Source organism: Agelaius phoeniceus, chromosome 2 (genome assembly GCF_051311805.1).
Source record: "Agelaius phoeniceus isolate bAgePho1 chromosome 2, bAgePho1.hap1, whole genome shotgun sequence".
NCBI lineage: Eukaryota > Metazoa > Chordata > Aves > Passeriformes > Icteridae > Agelaius > Agelaius phoeniceus.
The window spans coordinates 38,150,029-38,169,456 of NC_135266.1; the positions used below are offsets into that span (position 1 = coordinate 38,150,029).

The 19,428-nt window shown below is 38.2% G+C and overlaps 1 protein-coding gene across 1 annotated transcript; it reads left to right on the forward strand.

Annotated features, from left to right (window-relative positions):
* The first annotated feature begins 1,678 nt into the window (after nt 1–1,678).
* SLC10A2 (solute carrier family 10 member 2) lies at nt 1,679–10,984 on the forward strand. Its single transcript, XM_054628205.2, has 6 exons — nt 1,679–2,100; nt 5,171–5,289; nt 6,421–6,509; nt 8,629–8,804; nt 9,373–9,530; nt 9,802–10,984. Exons 1-6 carry the CDS (start codon nt 1,679–1,681, stop codon nt 9,924–9,926), a joined length of 1,089 nt encoding a protein of 362 aa, XP_054484180.1. The 3' UTR covers nt 9,927–10,984.
* The last annotated feature ends 8,444 nt before the right edge of the window (nt 10,985–19,428 follow it).

A 19,428-nucleotide genomic window follows, 5' to 3' on the forward strand; every position in this document is an offset into this window, starting at 1 on the left:
TTAAAAAACCTTACTAGCCCTTTAAAATATTTGGATTGAAAAGTAAAATCTCCTAAAACATTCCGTTTGAAAGCTACCATAAAAAGGAGAATAAGTTTTTCTGCCAAACTCAGATCTTGTGGCTTTCTTTTCCTTTCATCTGCTCCTTATTACCTTACTTGTTGTTCTGTTAGACATATCCTACTCACACAGATGTGGCACTAATCACAGGGTAGGAGTTGCCAGCTGCCTGGGAGGATAAAGCTACTCTGACATTATCCCATCAGGCACCCAGCAGTGACTTAGGAGATACAGCCATTTAGCTGACCCCTCTGTAAAGAAACAGGTGCCATCTGAGCATGCTGGGAAATCCTTTCTAAGGCAGTCAGCTCCCCCTACACAATTCAAGGTTTTAAGTTCAAAAAAAAACCAAGTCCTATCATTCCTATCATTTCACACATTGATGTTTGGCACAAAGTGCTGAGACGTCCAGTGAGAGTCTTGCTTGCTGAAAATAATTATGGCTTAGCATGTTACTCTAGTAAAAAATATTTCTGTGTTGAAAAATAAAGATTATTGGGGGCATCAATTGCACTTTACATGTCAGACTCCATTTTAGTCTAAGATCCACACTTGAAGATACTTCTGCCACAAAGCTTGAGCACAGGTAAAGAAAATTATTAAGATTCTTCCTCTGAAAACCATCCAAATTTACAGATTTTCATGGAAGCCTAAGGGGTAAATCTTTAAAAGCTTTTCAAAATTTGAGACTGCTTTTAAGCCATAGGGATGACAGAGCACAAGCCATACCAAAGCCAGGCACAATAAACCTGTGTCCTAACTTTTGTGCTGTACCTGGTAAGAAAAGGTGACCTGCACTGTCATCTCTGGTGTGGATGCTGAGCGAGTTGTGGCAGGAAAGGGGATGTGGTCAGCTTGCTGGGTGCCATGGCTCCAGAGTCGTGTGCCAGCCTCACTGCCCTGCTCTCTGCTCCCCACACTTGACTCAGAGAATATATCTCCTTCCTCCTCCGCCCTTGCCACCCCACTCTCCTCCTCTCACTGTACATTGCTTCCATTTCAAGCTGGATCAAAGTGTGACTGCACCTGCTGCACCTGGCAGAAGGTGTCAGGAGGACCCTGAATCTCCATGCTTCCAGAAACAATGATTCCATGTCATTCAAATGAGCCTGTGGGTTGTGCTGAATGTTGCATCTGTTAACAAGAGTTGCAGATTCAAATCATACCTCAGGACATCTGCTCAGGGTTTCTTGTGTCTTGGTTACTCACCACACAGACCCCTGCACTGCCATCAACATTGCATGCATGAGCAGGTCTCCCAAAGACATGCAAGAAACTCTAAGAATGAAGTCTAAACTTTCTCTTCCTCTTGTGATTCTCATTTTATGGGCTTAGCAGCACAAGCCTCCTTTAAACCTTTAAATATTAACACAGCTATTCTCTTCATGTGGGATCTCTCATTATCATATGAATAAATGATTAATGGTCACTGTACCAAAGAAGTGCAACTTTTATAACTATATGAATCAGCACTGAGCCAAACCCTTCAAGAGTAGTAAGAGTTTTCTGGCATTTATTGCACTTTATTGCTTCCTGGATCATTTAAAAGAAGTCACTGACAAACAACTGTAGGCTTGAAAGTTTACTGCGGATACAGTGAGCAGTTCTGTATTTCAAAATGCAGACAAACTTTCTTTCCCAGCAATTTAATGCTGGTCCTTTGGCAGAAAACTCCACGGCCTGTCCAGCAAATGCTACTATTTGCGATGGCACCTCTTGTGTATTGCCAGAAGATAATTTTAATCAAACTTTGAGCATAATTTTAAGTACTGTTCTGACAATCATGCTGGCTTTGGTGATGTTCTCCATGGGCTGCAATGTGGAAATCAAGAATTTCTTGGGCCACATAAAAAGACCCTGGGGTATATTTGTGGGTTTCCTTTGCCAGTTTGGAATTATGCCTCTCACAGCCTTCTTGCTCTCTTTGGCCTTTGACGTCCTTCCTATTCAAGCTGTCGTGGTGATGATCATGGGATGCTGTCCAGGGGGCACAGCCTCGAATGTCATCGCCTACTGGGTGGATGGAGACATGGACCTAAGGTAAGAGCAGCTGTTCTCTAAGTACTTCATGTAGCTCTTTACATTGTAAATTTTACATTGAAAAGGACTGTCTGATCTGTCTGATGTTTTTCTTAGCTTCCTAGCACATGCATGGTGTTTTCTCCTTGTAAAGATAGTTAGTTACTGTAATTGCAGTAAATATAAGCAGAATAGCAAATATCCTTGGTTCATTGGGAATTCATGAGGAAGATAACACAAGAGAATTGTGTGCATTAAAAAATATCTTTATTGTTAAAATTCAGATCCTGGAGCAAATATCATCTATGAAGACAAAATAATATATATTATGAAAACTTTGCCCAAGTTAAAATTACTTTTCTTTCTCCCAAGATTTTGAGTAGTAAAAATATTTTAAAAAACATAGGATTTTGGGACTAGAATCCTCTGTACAAAATAGCAGCCATGCAACTTTTCTTGGAAAAGAGCTCCTGTGGAAAAATATTTTCCCTCCTTTTGTGTTCTATACAATAAAAAGACAGGTATTTATTTTCTCAATGAATACTAGTTCTAATGAATACTTGTGATAATTCTTTCTGCTCCTGGAACCTTATGCAAAGTCTTCAAACTGAGGGAATATTTTACAGGCTAGAAAGCACTGCTTAAGGCAGGCCTGCATATTGGGAGCAATGAAAACCCTCCTTTGTGGCAGTGTAATGGTCTCAATGACAAAGTGCTATCAACTCAGAAACAGATGTGTAAGGCACCTGACATGGCCTAGGACATCAAACACACAGGAGAAGTGAACCCTACTCTTAATGCAAATTCCATGGGGGCTTCATCAACTCTAAGAGCCTCTAAAAACAAGTTATCTTTTTATTTTTATATCCTGATTACTTTGGTCTAAAATAAAGAGGATCATTTCTCTCGTTCCTACGTACATAAATAAATTGGAGCATTCATCCAATTTATCATATTCCAGTCTTAACTAGAAACGGAAGAAAATAGTAGAAGTAATAAAGATGTGAAGCTAGAGTAAAAAGTCTAATAATGTTAATATTTGTAGCTTTAGTACAATATTTTTTCCATCCTTTGAAAATATTGAACTTTTCTGTCACATACAGGTATTAATTTAAAAAACAGCTTTCAAATTATAAATTAGGTTAGCTCTGCTAATCCTTGACTTCCCCATTGTAGATGAAAAATCTATGATATTAAGAACTTTAAGACTCTTAATTTCAACTAATACAGGTCTAAGAAATCACAGATGAGAAGATATTGAGTACAAGGCTGAAATTTTGTTCTAATCTCTCCCTGAAAGAATAAACTGAGCTAAACTATGCTTGGTCAGCTCTGTGTGTTCAGAGTTGCTCCAATGAAATCAGTGTTAAAAATCCAGAGTTATAATGCTATAAACATGAACAGGATTTCTATCCCATGATGATGACAAAGGGTGAAGTTAATTGAAAATGCCTTTAAAAGGTTATTCTTCAGGTAAAGACCTCTACCTTAGGTCAAAGGCTTTTGGTCAGTACATTTGCCACAAAGATGCAGGGACCACAGGATACAGGAGGTACAGCAGATTGTCAAGGCAGGCATCTTCTCTTCTCAACAGAAGAATAACATTAGAAGTTGCATGGATGGTTTCTGGAGCCACCACAGAATTATAGCCACCACACCATTATAGAAACCTGCCCATCATATCAGACATTGTTTTGGTTCTAAGTGTAATATTTTATGCTTATACATTACAACCTATATCTATACTTCTGCTTCAAAACCTCTGTGCAAATGGACCACAAGTTGGAGAAGGAATTAGTTTTATAAGTAGCATTATAATCATAGTCAGGTGAAGTATGATGTTTCATATCTTTCTTAGTAAATCAAATCTAGCTGATATCCTCTAATGCTTCCCCATAGAGATATCTTTTGATATTTCACAATAACAACTGCTTCTGTGGAAACAGGGACTGGGGTTAGAGGATAGCCAGACTTTGGAGAAGGAGGTACATTCAGAGACAGTATAAAGATATAGGAAATACAGAGGTAGAAAACATGAGGGGCTTTTTTTTCCATCTGGGACTTCATCAAACCTTAATTGTAGCCTGTAACTCTTTTTCTCAGTAGGAGACTTCTATAGGAACTCTTTTGCCAGAGGCTCCTGCAAATTCCTATTCAGTGACTCTAAAGCAGAGAGTGACTAGAACCAAAATGAATGCAGATATTCCTGTGGTTTCTGCATAAATTTTTCTAGATTTCTCTGCATCTGCTCAGCTTGTGGCCAGGATCAGTAATCCCTTTTCTGAGGACAAGCGACAATAAAGAGAAATCTGAAGTGAGGCTCAGAAGAAAGCTTCCAAAATCTCTTAACTAGAACCTTCTCTCACTATTTTTATACCAGAAAAATGAGATTTGCATGCATAATTTTATCCACTGTATTCCAATTCCTACTCCTTAAAACAAGGAGTTTCCTCCTTATTTTAGATGTCTTGCCTTTTCCTATTTCTTCACTCCTGTAGCAGAATGCATCTTTTTGTACAACAGAAAGCAGAAATATCTTTGTGAAATGCAGAAACAATCCTTATGCTAAGCCTCACTGAGCAATTCTTAGCACCTACTTTTTGGCCTAGAGCAAAACAAGCCAGAAAAGGGAATTTTATTTTATCACATATCATAGGCAATTAAATGGATTTCTGTGCTATTGACTTCAGAGTGAAATTTTAACATCCTAGAACTGCTGGTATAATGAAAACTCCATTTGATGTCCATCTCTGCCCCTGTTCTCTGCTTACTGTCCTCTCTGAAACCAGACAGAAAGGCAGCATGGAGACATATTTGCCAACAGACCTTTCTGCTGGCCACCTGTCTGACTGCCTCCTTTGTACCAAAAGTTATGGTTCTGTGGCTGCAGAACACCTTGATTTTTCATGGGTTTTTTTTTTTTCAGCAGAAGCCATTCCTTTCATTTAGCTTTTCTCTAACCTGATAAATTGTCTGTAGCCAGCAACATTTCTTGCACAACCTTTCACAAGGTGTGAAATGGTAATAAGAAAATGAGAAAGACTATGGGCTAGCATGAGATGAACTGTCACTGTAACCAATTTCTTTGCAGCATCAGCATGACAACTTGCTCCACGCTGGTTGCAATGGGAATGATGCCACTTTGTCTCTTTATTTACACCAAAATGTGGACTGATGCTGATGCAATTGTACTCCCCTATAACAGCATTGGTGAGTCCAGTGAAACAGCACTTTCTCTTCTGTCTATCCTCCATTCAGGGCAACCTATACCATCATCCTGCAGTCAGGAAGAAATCACCTAAGATTTTTAAAAATATTTCTCTTTCTACTTTTTAATAACCTCCATGGGCATTAGGACCCCCCATGAAAAATCACTTCATATCATCCACAGCTCTGCCAAAGAAAGACTTGAAGCCGTTATAAATATTGTACAGATAATTATGACAAGATTGTGCTTGTTTTTCTTTCTGAATGGCTTTGAGACCTACATGGTAGTGGGATAAGAATATAGAATAATTCAGATAGGAATAGCTGTTTCTTCTGGATGAAAGTGTTTATAACAGCTTTAAGACAATCCTGCAAAGTGCTAAATGCTGAGGCCATAATCTGGCAAAATACTTAAGCACACGTGGATAATTAAGCAAGTGATTAAAGCTGCTGAGTCTCTTTGAAAAGCTGCAATCTACACTGCCAGGAGTGGCTTCATTTGACTTCCTGTCAAAAATCTCATTCAGCTACAAAGAGAAAATAGTTAAAGTATTTAGAAATACATGCTCCAGTGCTTTGCAGAGCTGTGGCCCTAGTGCTTATCAAGTGCAGTTCCATGTTGTGCTAATCTTAAAAGCCAGCAGAATCACTTTCACATTCTTCAACTTCACTTCCCATTGTCCTTGGGGAAAAACAAAAATCCAATACGTTGCTCGTGCTTTCAAAATAAGTACTGGAAGGGGAAGGCCAGAACAAAAGAAGCTCTAAACTGGTTGCTGATACGGTACAGTAGCGAAACACCTGCAGACAAAATGAACATTTAATATAGCTGCTCACATCACAGGATAGTGATGATTAGCACACTCAGATTTCTGTCTGCTTTTCTGATGCAGGTGAATGAGCATGTAGCTCAGCAGAATGGCAATTACTTCAACAGGCTGCCAAAGATAATAGAGTCTATAGAAAAGCAAATAGGCAGGTGTGGGTAGAGTGTGCATGAGTGCTCCAGGGTGTGCACACCAGAAACATCCCCTGAAAGGCTGCTCCAGGCCCACAGTCACTCATCATGGTGCCTGTCCTGTGGTGAGCTCTTGCACCATGCAGAGTCTTGACTTCTCTTTTCTTTTTTTACAGGACTTTCTCTGGTAGCTCTTGTAGTTCCTGTTTCAGTGGGAGTATTTGTCAACCACAAGTGGCCTAGTAAAGCGAAAATCATACTTAAGGTAGGATATATAAGGCTGAAGTATAAGCAATTATGGACAAATTATGGAATCAGTGGGACCACTGAAGCAGTACATTGCTATTCATAGTATTAGTACTTGACTTCATAAGACCTGGAAAGTTTTCAGCAGAAAATAAATGAGGTGCTGTGGAAATGTATTGCTTTTCCCCTGCACAAACATGCATGAGTTGCATGCATTATTAGCAACCATCATTATCTAAAGAACCTACTTTTGTCTTTGGCTGCAACTATGTTAGTAATTGAGTTCAGTATATAATGTAAACTGAAATTGGAAGGAAAATCATTCAGGTGAACAGAAAGCAGTTTTTTTCTCTGCAAAACAATAAAAAATAAAATAATTCTGGATCAAAATGCCTTTCTCCTTTTAAGAGAGTTTCCTAAATTTTTTTGTGAGCCAATTTTTGAGTGTGAAGCCAATTTTTATTAAAAAATAATAAACATAAAATACTCCAACTCCTATATAAACATTAAAAGACTATTCACAAAATAATGGTTTCAGTAACATCAAAAATATGGGAATTTTGGCAAAAAAATGTTCTCATCAAAATAATAATAATAATTCAGCCACATCTAGGGTGACAGCAAATTAATTATTCTGTACATTTGGTTTAGGTTTAAAGAGATTTTCATATGTGCTGAGAATTTTTGGCCTTTGCTAATCAGTCTTAGTTATTATATATTATCTAAATATCTATTATATATTATCTAAATATATTATCTAAATTTTCTTAAAGAAAACTAGTCTGGTCACATGTTTTTCTACCTATATTTGTTATCACTTCTTTGCTATTGGCTCAGACAGCATAGAGCACAAGTAAGGTCTTTTTAAGTCAATTCATTTTCATTAAACTGCTAGCTTATCACATTGGATTTTGAAATGCATTCACGTCTTACTATTTCTATTTAATCAGTTGAGGGGAAAGCATGGACTTGTACTCACATGTGAAGAAACTCTACATCATCTCTCAGCAAAACCCCATTTCATTCCTTCTTACTGAGTGGGTTAGCAGCCCACAGCCTTGAGAGTTTTCTTTGTGTAGGACAATGAAGCACCAAGTGAAGATTGAGCCATAGCTGTCAGATTAAGGCCTATATAGTGAGAAATTCAGACAAGAGAACAAAGACAGTGTACCAGGTGAAAGAAGAGCTTGTCATGGCCAGACCATGTTTCTTCTTCCAAAGTGCATGTGGTTAATAGCTCAGCCAAACAAAAGCACTTGTTCACTCAGTGCTCTTAAAAATGCTTCAGCCAAAGACTGATGAAACCACTTCAATGGCAATACGCGTTTTAGCTGAGAAATAGATCCTCGTAGGCTTAGACTAAGAAGTGTGTCTCTGAGATCCCTGGCAACATAGCCTATAATACAGACCTTCCACTTGGGTACTGAAAAGAGAGTGAGCTATAACTTTTTTAGGCAAGCAGTGGTAAAGGTCTCAATACATTCAGTCTCAAGAAATAAGATCAACTACAGTGCTTAGGTCTATGTAAAAGGGCTATACAAACTCATAACCAGTTTTCAAGCATGAATTTTTAGCCTCATTAAAGATTTACCCCTGCACTTGGCAAATAATTTCCTAGCACTAGCTCACTAGCAATCTAGTGTCTAATTAGCACACACCGTACTAAGCCTCAGAGTGATTCACCAAGGCGGGGAGGAAAATGTAGTATTCTACTTACTAGGCTGTCACTTTCTCAACAACTCTGGGGAAATTTTTCTAATGTGTGCACCATTCCTCACTCATATCAAACCTGTGAAATTACTTTTAATCTCCAGTCCTAAGTACGATTATAGTCAAGGCTTCAAAAGACTAGTTTTACAGATATCTGCTATAGAAACATATTACAGCTGTGTCTTGATCTAGAGCTGTAGTCACTCCTTGAAGTACATCATACATCTCCTGTTTGTTAAAATGGCAACTATCTCATCTCTCTGCCTGCTTTGAATTGCTGTATACACTAGGTTTTGTGTTTAACATGACATTTCAGTGACTAATGTTTGACACCTTGATTTTTGCCATTAAATTTCCTTGAGGTGTCATTTGTGCGGTACTGTGTGATTCTGTGATTCTGACTCAGTCCCTCTTATTTTGCTTCACAGGTAGGTTCCATTGTGGGAGCAGTGCTCATTGTGCTCATTGCTGTGGTTGGGGGAATACTCTACAAAGGCTCCTGGATTATCCCACCAAAATTATGGATCATTGGCACCATATTTCCAGCAGCTGGATATACTTTAGGATTCTTTCTGGCTCGTCTAGCTGGTCTGTCCTGGAACAGGTAATGCATAGTCTTTTTTCAACTGTGTAAAAAGATTTTATTCAGGGATTAATCAATGCTGAGAATGCTCTCTAAACATTAGTTAGGTTACAGAGTCACTCATTCACTGTCTGCTTTTTGTGATACTAAGTGCAGACAAAACTTTTCTCGTGCACATTTATTTACAGATTCTGACTATAACATTCCCTCCAACCCTTCATATGTGTTCCCTTTGTGTGCCAATGTCTTGCACTTCAAGCAAGTGAAACAGACCTGACTTGTAAGTGGTTTGGAACTGCAGTAAAACCTCTGATGTAGATGCAGCAGTCTACAATTTAGAACACCATTGCAAGAGAGAGAGACAGTGAGTGCCACATATGTGCCTTGAAGGTGGTTCACAGTCTTCTACAGCTGCTGAACTACCAATAATTGGTGGTACTGGCCATAGGTGGAGTGTTTTGCTCACTATGTCAGCTGAAGGAAACAATTTTCTTAGTTACCCTTTACATTTTTTGCCTATCCAGATTAGTAAAAAGCATTGGATCCACTAGATGCTATTTCCCAACTGTCTTTGTATTATTCCCTTTAGGTGTCGTACAGTGTCTCTGGAAACAGGCATGCAAAACACTCAGCTATGTTCCACTATAGTACAGCTCTCATTCACTCCTGAACAACTTGAACTGATGTTTACTTTCCCACTCATCTACAGCATTTTCCAGCTGCTGTTTGCACTACTAATTTTAGGAGGTAAAGTATAGTAATTTTATATTATAGCACTATAATTATCATTATTATTACCAGTTTAACTTTTCATGTATATTGAGAAAACAAGAAGGGATAAAAATAATCAAATGGATTTCAAAATCAAATCATAGCTTTAAAAAGACTTTCTGGATGTTTTGAAATGCTTTAGCAATATAAAGAAAGAAATGTTGCATGAATATATATTACTACAGCATCTTTTTCAGGTATTTTTTATAATTCTTTTATTTAATACTGTCCATATATTGATCCTCAGGCTACCGTCTTTACAGAAGATACCATGTCAAAACAAAGACAGATGTTGAGAAAACAGCGCAAAAAGAGGATTTAAAATCAGAAGCTAAAATAAATGGAGGATTTGTGTCAGATGAGATGAAATAGACAATTACGTCTGCTTCCACCAGCTGTGAAAATAAAGAATATATGGTTTATTTAAAACTTTTTTTTCACATGCTGATTTTTCATGGTAATATTAAACAAAAGAAGAAGTTCTGCTGACATTGTACAACAAGACTTTAAAATTATTTACTTAAGAAAGATCTATCTTGATTTTTAACATGGTTTTTGCCACAGTCGTAGAATGTGGTTTTCAGGCTAATTTCCCAAATTATGGATTATTTTACATTTTATTATTATGGATTATTTAACAAAAAGAAGAATAAAGATGGGCTATTGCTAAAAAGAAGCAGATATCTGCAATACCCACTCCAGCCCATGATCCTGCAAATCCATCTACTAGTCTCAGCCCCACATAAAACAAAAAGAAATCTTGTGAAAGTGTCTGAGCAGGACCAAGAGTTGATATGGAAGATCTGGTAAGGCTGAATATGAATCAAGCATGAAATTGGACCAAGCCAATAAAAGAAATAAAAGTTTCATTGAGGTCAGTCTGGGCAGACTAAAGCACTGTATTAATTGCTTGAAGCATTAATTTATTCTAAAGCTATAATTTTAGCAAGTGCAAGGCACCTTATGACTCCATTATTTTTCCCAAAGTAATAGAAAGTAATAGAATGCAGCAGTCTTACATCTTCGGTCTGGGTCTTTTAGGTGCTGGAAACAGGAACAGAGAGGCAAAGGTGAGGCCTTAAGGCTCGAGCAATTTTAGTGACAGCAGTGACAGCTGCATACAAAGGAGCAAGCAGAGGTTCTGGAAATGTAAGAAATTATCAGCTTCTGCACTGAAAGGAAAGCATTTGAAAATGGAACAAAAAATATCCCTGATTCATCCAGGACTGCTTCCACCAACCTTAACATGAGACAGCAGTGCTTGGAAAGAGTTAAATATATTTGTTATTTTATGAGCTAAATAAATTTGAACCTGCCAGATGTCTATGATATGTAGACATTGGTATAGTTGACAATTTTAAGATTTTATTTATATCAACCACAAATAGAAATAATTGGATATACCCATATATTATATATTGTTTGTTTCTGAAAATTCAAGAGTCCATGTGGAAATCTCTCCTAATTTTGTGGAGAAAATAAGTACAATTCTAAGAGAAACAGTGCAGTAAACTCCATGCAGCTGTAATTTTTTAAGGAAACATTCAGTAACATTGGTCCTGTAGCTGTTACGTAAAGAAAATATCCAGAGAACTTCAGATAAATGAGTGAGAGGTTGGCTGACCAAAAAATTCAAGAGTGAACCAACTATCAGCACATGGAAACAATACACCTTTCTGTCATATTCAAGTGGACCTTCCAAGGTATGGTGAATTAATGTGGCAGGTTTTTTACAAACACAACTGAAATTGTGGAATTTAAGTTCCCAACATGCAGCTTTCCACTGCTGCAGAAACATGCCCAGTACTAAACAAAGAATAAATTATTGTTGTCTACCATATGTTAGGGAAAGGGTCTCAAAATGTTCCTGAGTTCTGTGAAGTTTGAAGCTGCTTTACTTTTGGCAGGGAGATCAGAATGATCATAACTTCCAAGGAGGAGTTCAACGCTGAGTAGGTGTTAGTACACAACAAGGTGTTCTGTGTTTTATAGAACAAAGATTAAACAAAACAATGTGGCAAAGACTGTTATGGAGAAATCATAAATTGTGAAATAACACATTCATCAAGAAAAGGATAAGCTGTTATTTGTAACATCTGTACTAAAATGGTTATTGTCTCGCTCCTGCACCCATCAAAAAATGGACAGTGGAACTTAGTTAGGATCATGTCTTTCTTAAACACAAAGCTGCTACTCTTCCCCCATGCTTGCTGAACTTCAATGTTTCTGTGTATGTTTCAAGCAGATCTTGAAAATGTATTGAAGAATAATAGTTTGTCCTGCTTATACTCTGTGTGTGTGTCTGTGTGTCTGTGTGTGTATTTAACACAACTGTATAAACATTGAACTAAATAAAGTGAGAAACTGTTTATAATTTTGCCCACTGGAGTAATTTAAGGTGAAAAGAGTTGAGACCGAAACCAAACATGCAGACAGAATTTATAGCTTTGAGATGTAACAAAAACATCTCATGTTATGGGTGAAATGGATATGTTTAATAATCCTAGAACCATAGAATGGTTTGGGTTGGAAGGGACCTGGAAATGTCTTGTAGTCCAACCTTCCTGCAATGAGCAGGGACATCTTCAACTAGATCCGATTGCTCAGAGCTCCATCCTTCCTGATCTTGAATGTTTTCTTCTAAACCTCCAGCTGTAGAAGTGAAGTCTGGACAACACCAGTATCAGATCACTTGTGGAGTTGGGGTGGGCTATCTCACAGTAGTGTAGGAAACCATTGGGGAAGATTTGTCCTCTCTCCAGAGGTGTCCAAAAAGATGTTTGGGTATCTATAGACCTATAAATGCAGGGATATGGGCTGTTCATTTGCAGGGGTCTGGTGGCCTCCAACCTTGCAGTTATCGTCAAAATACTGATATTGTCAAAAGGAAAATCCTGGACTGCTGAGATCAGCTTGTTTAACCTGCTCAGCGTCAACTCCTCACATTCCATAGTATGAAAATCCTTTCAATGAAAGGCAGTATCACTGAGTCACCACTGCTTTTTAAGCAATCTTCTATGCATGGAAACAACATGTGGATGGGACATTGCAGCTTTTACAACTTAAAAGCATCATCCAGCATTGTTCAGGCTAATAAATGCCCATTTTAATTAACTCTCACATGTACTGGCAATCAGGAATTTTCCAGTCCTAAGAAGTTGTGCAGGTTCTAGGCTACCACTGCAAGTTCACTTTTAGATAGTCATTCATGTCCAGGGTGTATGGGTAGTCCATGACTTTGCTGCAGTGCTGCTTCTCAAGCTATTGCAGTCAAAATGAGATGAAGCATGTCTAAGGACAGACACCCTAAAAGTTGAAATGACAGTTGAATTAACACCTCACTCATCCCAAGGTCTGTAGTATAAGGCCTACCAAGATGCAAAAATCACACTTGCCAAGCCAATCTTTAGCCATAAATCTGGATATAAAGATGCATTCTCTGGTCGGCGAAGAGAAGGAGACACAACACCACAGAGTTAATCATGCCCACCATCTCAGAATTGTCCATCTCTAAAAAGTAGATTTAGATGGCCTGACTTAGATCAAATATCTAATTTTTTTGTCTCAGAAAGAGAAAAAAAGAAAGTTGAAATTATTACCTTTTTTTATATTGCTTTCTGTTTCTGCATAAGGTGTCTGAGCATCCAGAGATGCACAATCTGTCTCCTTTAACCAGGAAGATAGGCTTCATAGTTGAGAAAATAAAAACTAGACAAGAAAAAAGACTGTATGGTGATTCTAACCTTCTACTATATAACTTCTAATATAACTAATTTCTTATCTGACTTAAAGGCAGGTAGAAGAACTGATTCAGTCATGTAGTGTGCTGTGTTAGTCAGAAGTGTAATTTGGGTAGAATTAATGAGCAAATTGATTTGCCATTTACATTAAATGAGTTTCTTGTTTCAAATTGTCATGGTTTAATGTAGTTTAGATTTTAGTTAAGGAAAAAGTCCACAAGCTACTTTAGTGATTCCCTGTAAGGACCTTGGCAGCTTCCTTCGGACCTAATGGAACAAAACAAGCTGGCGAGTTGTGAATATTGACAACCTGTTAAACCACTTAAGAGAGCTGAATGCACCTCTGTGAAATCACATTTAAAGATGAACAAGCCCCAGGAAAAGCTCTCTTGTTTCCTACCTTTGAACAGGTAACTGGACACTGGCTGAGCCAGGTCCCACTCCACCGCGCAGTCCACACAGACTGCGGGCAACATCCGTACTGAAACAAGCAGATGTTAAAGTAGCTGTGATTCAATGAGAAGCTTGAAGAGAGAGAATAGAGAGATGAGAAACCTTGCCCCAGGGACAGAAGAAGAAAACCTCTGTTCCCAGAGATAAAAGAAGTTCTATACTAGAACAGCTCATCCTTAAAATTGCACCCCAATAAGCTGAAATGACCCATGGTGGTAGTTGTGGGAAGACTATCAAACCGTGGGAGAGACTTCACGATTGCAGATTTCTAGGAGGCTGCTATTTGTGAAAATTAAAATCACAGGAGAACTGTTTCTTGTGGAAAAGTCTCCATGATGGGGTAGGAGAGAACCCTCTCCTTAAGTGAATTGAAAAAAGGTCATTTTAGAAGTGGTAAACTCACTGAAAATACAAAATATTGTCTCTTTACGTTGTCAGTGGGAAAAGAAAGAGGAGTTGGGGGCAGGAGAATTGTTCTGAAGGTCTATTCTGATTTCTTATTATTTTTCTTTTAGTTCCATTAATAAACTTTTTATATACCCTTCAAAGTTTTGGGCCTGCTTTGCTCTCATCCTAACCTTATCTCACAGCAGTGGGTGCATTGGCATTTGGCCAGCGCTAGACCCACTACATTAATTGGTGCATTGGACAGGAAACACGGACTGGCGAACCAAAACCTCTACACTTAATTGGTGTTTCTGCCCAGCTGAAATGAAACTGCCACACAAAATAGTAAGGTTTTGATGTTCAAAACCTGCTTTTTTAATATCTGCCAGTCAGTATAACTTTTTTCAGCCACGGAAAAGAGAAATGAGCTTTTTTTTTGTGGTCCATCTGATTAGCATACTGTACACTTGATGCAAATCTAAAAGAATAATCATTATTCCTGAGTTCTCAGGGTACAGACCTTCACTTCTTGGTATCTGACCAGAATCTGCTCTCCACAGATTAATTGTCTCTTGCTTACATCCAAAATTAAAGGAAATATAGTGTAACAGTTCCATAACCCAATGGTAACCAACCGGGCCTGACTGGATCTTTCAAGCCAGAACTGAAGGGCAGTAGAAGTAAATTTCTGCTTCTATCTTGTAAGAAATATTCATTCTGCTCCCAAACTTCTCAGTTAAACTGAACACTAAATTAACTTAAAATATCAAATGTAAAAATAACTTTTACTTGCCAAGATACTTGCCAGTCTTCAAACTGGAATTGCAGAATATGGATAATTGAAGGTTCTGAAGAAGTCCTAATGTGTTTTCATTAACAGATATGTGCTGTGGAATTATATTACCCTGTCCCTCTAATTTCCATTAAATTTAGCCATCTACAAGTAAGTTTCCAGCATCAGCCTTTCCTCCTTCCCTAGAAAGAAGCAGTCAGTACTGTCAGTAGTAAAATATAGATATCTCTGGAGAGCAAACCATCCCACTCTTCAGACATCTGGTTTAGGACAGGGAGAATTCTGGAAGGAGACAAAGACATTGTGCAGAATCAAGCATGAAATTCAGTTGCCTGAACACAGGACCTAGTGCAATGTGAGGTGCTCTGGGTTGTCCTGCCTGGATTTCCACTGCCTGTCCAGGAAGTCACAAGTATTCTGTAAGTCCTGTAAGTCCTGCAGCAACTAAAACAGCACCACACACTTGTTTAATCAGCCTAATCCTCCTTGTGACTTGAAATTCATCCTTATTTGCAGGGTTTCCCATGATATATATGAATTCTTCCAGTCAGATGAAAGGTCAGCACTTCACATAGCATAATTGCAAGGCCATAAGAAGACCCTTGTGATATACTGTAAAATATCTCAGAATTTACAAAAACAAACAACAAAAGTGTTACTTTCAGCTGCCTCTAGGAACTGACCAAAAGTATATTTCCTCAGGAGATTTCTCCCAGCCTTGCATCTCCTCCTAGAACTTGGAACTTGGAAAGTTGGAAACTTACACGGAATTTAGAAAGGTCTAGAAATAAAATTCAGTAAGGACATTCTAATCTATGTCTATGTAAACAAAGAGCATACAAAAAAGTATTAGTGATATATCTACTTGCTCATAATGGACTTAATGTAAAATGATTCAATCAATTACCAGTTTCTCTCAAAAGATCATAAATCAGTCTACTACCTTAGTAGTAGTAGTAGTAGTAGTAAGTTGGATTTAGGAGAACATGAAGCTTTAGAAATATTAAATTGAAAAAAAGGACATCCATCATCTTTTGGACTTCAATTATTTGGGAATTCAACCATTGGGAATGAACTTTTTCCTTTCTAAGCACCAGCTAAGAAATCTTTTGCAATCACAGCAAATACTTTAAAATTCCAAAGAAAGGGAAGGAAAAGCTCAACACTGAAGAAACCTCTTGTTGGCTGCAGCAGGGAGTGGATCAGCTGCTTTAAGTGGTTCACTTCCTGCTTACTACATATCCTAGATATTGTTATGAAAAGGTTTCTGTTCCAGGCAAACAGAACCCAGTTAATTTCCCTTAGAGCACACAAGGCTCGTGCACTGTTTCTCATTCGCTGCTATTGTTCCTGGCTAAGAAAAATATTAGCAATTACACACCCAGTGTTTCTACTCACACAAATTTAACATTGCTTGATATCTTATAGATGTAACTTAATTGCTTCAGATATACTGATTAGGTCTGCTGATCAGGTATCATTAAGGTAATTTGATACATTCTTTCAAATATGACTGGAGACCTTCTGTCTCCTTCTTCTGCAATGAGTTCAAGTATTACTCATTTGGGAGATTTCATCACAGTTTTAAATATGCTTTCCCCCATCTGAATTCAAACTAGAAGTGAGGAGGTCATATTGAGATGGTAAGGCCCTGATTAAATAATTTGATGGTACAATTAATTTCCCACAAGTGGAATTAACTGCAGGGGATTAATGAAAATGTCAGGGTTACAGGTTGTGCTGGTGATGTGTTTCTAATGTCAGTAGTAAATCTGCTGTAGGTAAAGCACAAATTCTTTTCACGAAAGGCTTTTTCTTTAAAAATATACCCTGAACTCATAAAATAAACCACAGCTAGTGTGGAACAATTTTCCATAAAAGTGCACCAACTGAGGAAACATACAGCTTGCCTAGAAGAACACATATTTCAGGTTTAAGATATCCAATGATTGCTAAAAAAAAAAAAAAAGATCAAATTGATGCACAGTATCTAAAAAAATGGGCTTAAGTAAAAGGTGAAAAAAAGACTGATTTATAGACCATAAATTCATTGCTAGCAATTTAATATGATGCTCAAGGTAAAGATCATAAGATAGTCTTTAATAATCGTTTGCTGGAACCTGCAGAAATATGTGCTCATACCTCTTACACCCTTTTCTAAAGCACCCACTTGTGTCATTGCCAAGTTAACTGAAGATCTGACGTTCTTGAGTTTGTTTGTACAGTCATCTCCAGTAAACATTAAATCCAAGGAAAAGCATAAGCTGCTTTCAAATATTTTGCCTGTTGAAAGGGAAATAACATCTAACTAGAAGGACAGAACAGTCTACACTAAAATGAACAATGCAATGATGGGGGAAAGGAGAAAATTCAGGTAAAATTATTTTGTGAAGACATACCTAGCAGTCTATAGAGGAACCAGTCATCACATAGATTACTTTCTCTCTATTCTGCATCACTTCACGTGTTCTGTTGTATTTTTCAAAAATCTTCCAAAGAAACTATTACATACACAAATTAAAACCTGCCACAGTCAGAAAATATAAAACAACCAGACTGTTTACAATATCAAAATCACAAAGGATATTTGGATATCCACTGGAATATGGTCAGACTAGTTTGCAATTGAAGAGAACATATCCTCCTCGAGGTCTTTGCAGTCACCCAGGAACACAATGGTGCTACAAAATGTGTAGAGGGTTCAGCTGTGTGAGGTGAGGAATCAGGGGTGGCTGGGAGAGGAATCTGTTCAGGCAGTGGTGAGCAGAGAGCACTATTCTACCCCTTGTGTCCCAGCCAGCTGGGCTACACCAGCTGTACTTGTACCATCCATGTAGGCAGTGGAGAAGGATAAAGCAGTCACACTCTCTGTGCTTACTTTTACACACTTGGTTCCCTAGAGACCAGGCAGCAAGCCGCTACTCAGGCTTGTATGAACAAGAGAATAGCCTGGGCTCAGGCACAAATCCAAGCTAACCTGACAGTAGAGATGAAAGTTTAGGCTATCCCTTTTCTAGTAAATAAACTGGGGAGCAGTCTCTGAGCCCAAAGCCAAGCAACATCTCATTCACATGCACAAAGCTCTGCTCTCTTCCCCCACGACCAGGAAAAACACATTTCTGATTCCCTTCTGGGAACATTCAGCTTCATCAGCCCTAGCCTGGCACCACTCGAGAGTGCCAGGTCACAAGAGCTGAAGCTGTGCCAGGAAGGGTGCAAACAGTCATGAGACAGCCCTCAAGCCCGTGCCCTCCTCTTGGCTTATTTACTGATGTAGGTGTAACAATACATGCCCAAACCCATTTTTTGTTTTTAAACACTCAAAATTGTCTGGCTTTAGAGGGGCCAGAGAATTCAGGGTAAAGACCATGTATTTTACCCTATTGTTTCCATGTAGAGTTCTGGCAGCTCTGACTCATGATGAGTTGTTAATGATAAATTAATCTTTAACTAAGTAGATATTTCAGTTAGAGTAATTTCTGCCTTCTGTGGAACAGAGCCTCCATTTATACAAAGAAATGAACTTGTTCATTCCAAAAGAATACTATATCTTTGATGTAGTGTTGGGTTGTGGGTTTTTTTACAGTTTAGTCATGGTGCCATTTACGCTGCACTTTGAACATTATATATTTTTATTGTTAAATAAATTAATGGCTATGAGACGGAATGAAAGTGATCCCTGGAATTAAGTTCTCAAAAAGTTCTCTCCATTTTTACTGTGTTATGAAGGCTAATTGCATTGCATGAGCTATTTATGTTTAACTGCAGAGAACTACAGGGCCAGGTTCAGAGATGAAGTGCTGTCTTTAGGCAAGTTTTTCAAAAAATCTTTGACTCACATGTCTACATTGATATTTAGTCCTGCATGTGCAGTAAGTTCACCCCAGCAAGCAACTAAGTTCCATGCAGCTCCTTGCTCACTCTCCCCCTCTTAGTGGAATGGGGGAGAGAATGGAAGAAAGGTAAAACTTTTGAGCTAAGAGTTTAATAATTCAAATAAAGCATATTAATAATAATGCTAATAATCATTATTATTATTTTGTTTTATTTTCATTATTACTGTAATGAAAATGTGAGGGAGAGAGAGAGGTGAATAAAACTCAAGCAAAACAAGTGATGCTCCACATAATTCTCACCATCCACTGGCTGATGCCCAGCCCATCCCTGAGCAGTGATCATCCCCTCCCAGCCAACTCTCCCCAGTTCATATACTGAGTGGGATACTCTATTGTATGAAATATTCATTTGCCTGGTTTGGGCCAGCTGTATCAGCCATGATCCCTCCCTCCCAGCTTCTTGTGCATCTCCTCAATGGCACAGCACAGGAAACTGAAAAGTCCTTGACCCAGGGCAAGAACTACTTAGCAACAACTGAAATATCAGTGTGTTAACAATGTTATACTAAATCCAAAATACAGCATTGTACCAGCTCCTAGGAAGAAAATTAACTCTTTCCCAGACAAAACCAGGACAACATTATAAGAAAGGACACTCTTGACAG

Coding starts and splice junctions, on each gene's coding strand:
- SLC10A2 (XM_054628205.2), top strand. CDS start 1,679: ATGCAGACAAACTTTCTTTCCCAGCAATTTAATGCTGGTCCTTTGGCA. Junction 5,290..6,420: donor ACTCCCCTATAACAGCATTG/GTGAGTCCAGTG, acceptor CTTTTTTTACAG/GACTTTCTCTGGTAGCTCTT. Junction 9,531..9,801: donor TGCACTACTAATTTTAGGAG/GTAAAGTATAGT, acceptor ATTGATCCTCAG/GCTACCGTCTTTACAGAAGA.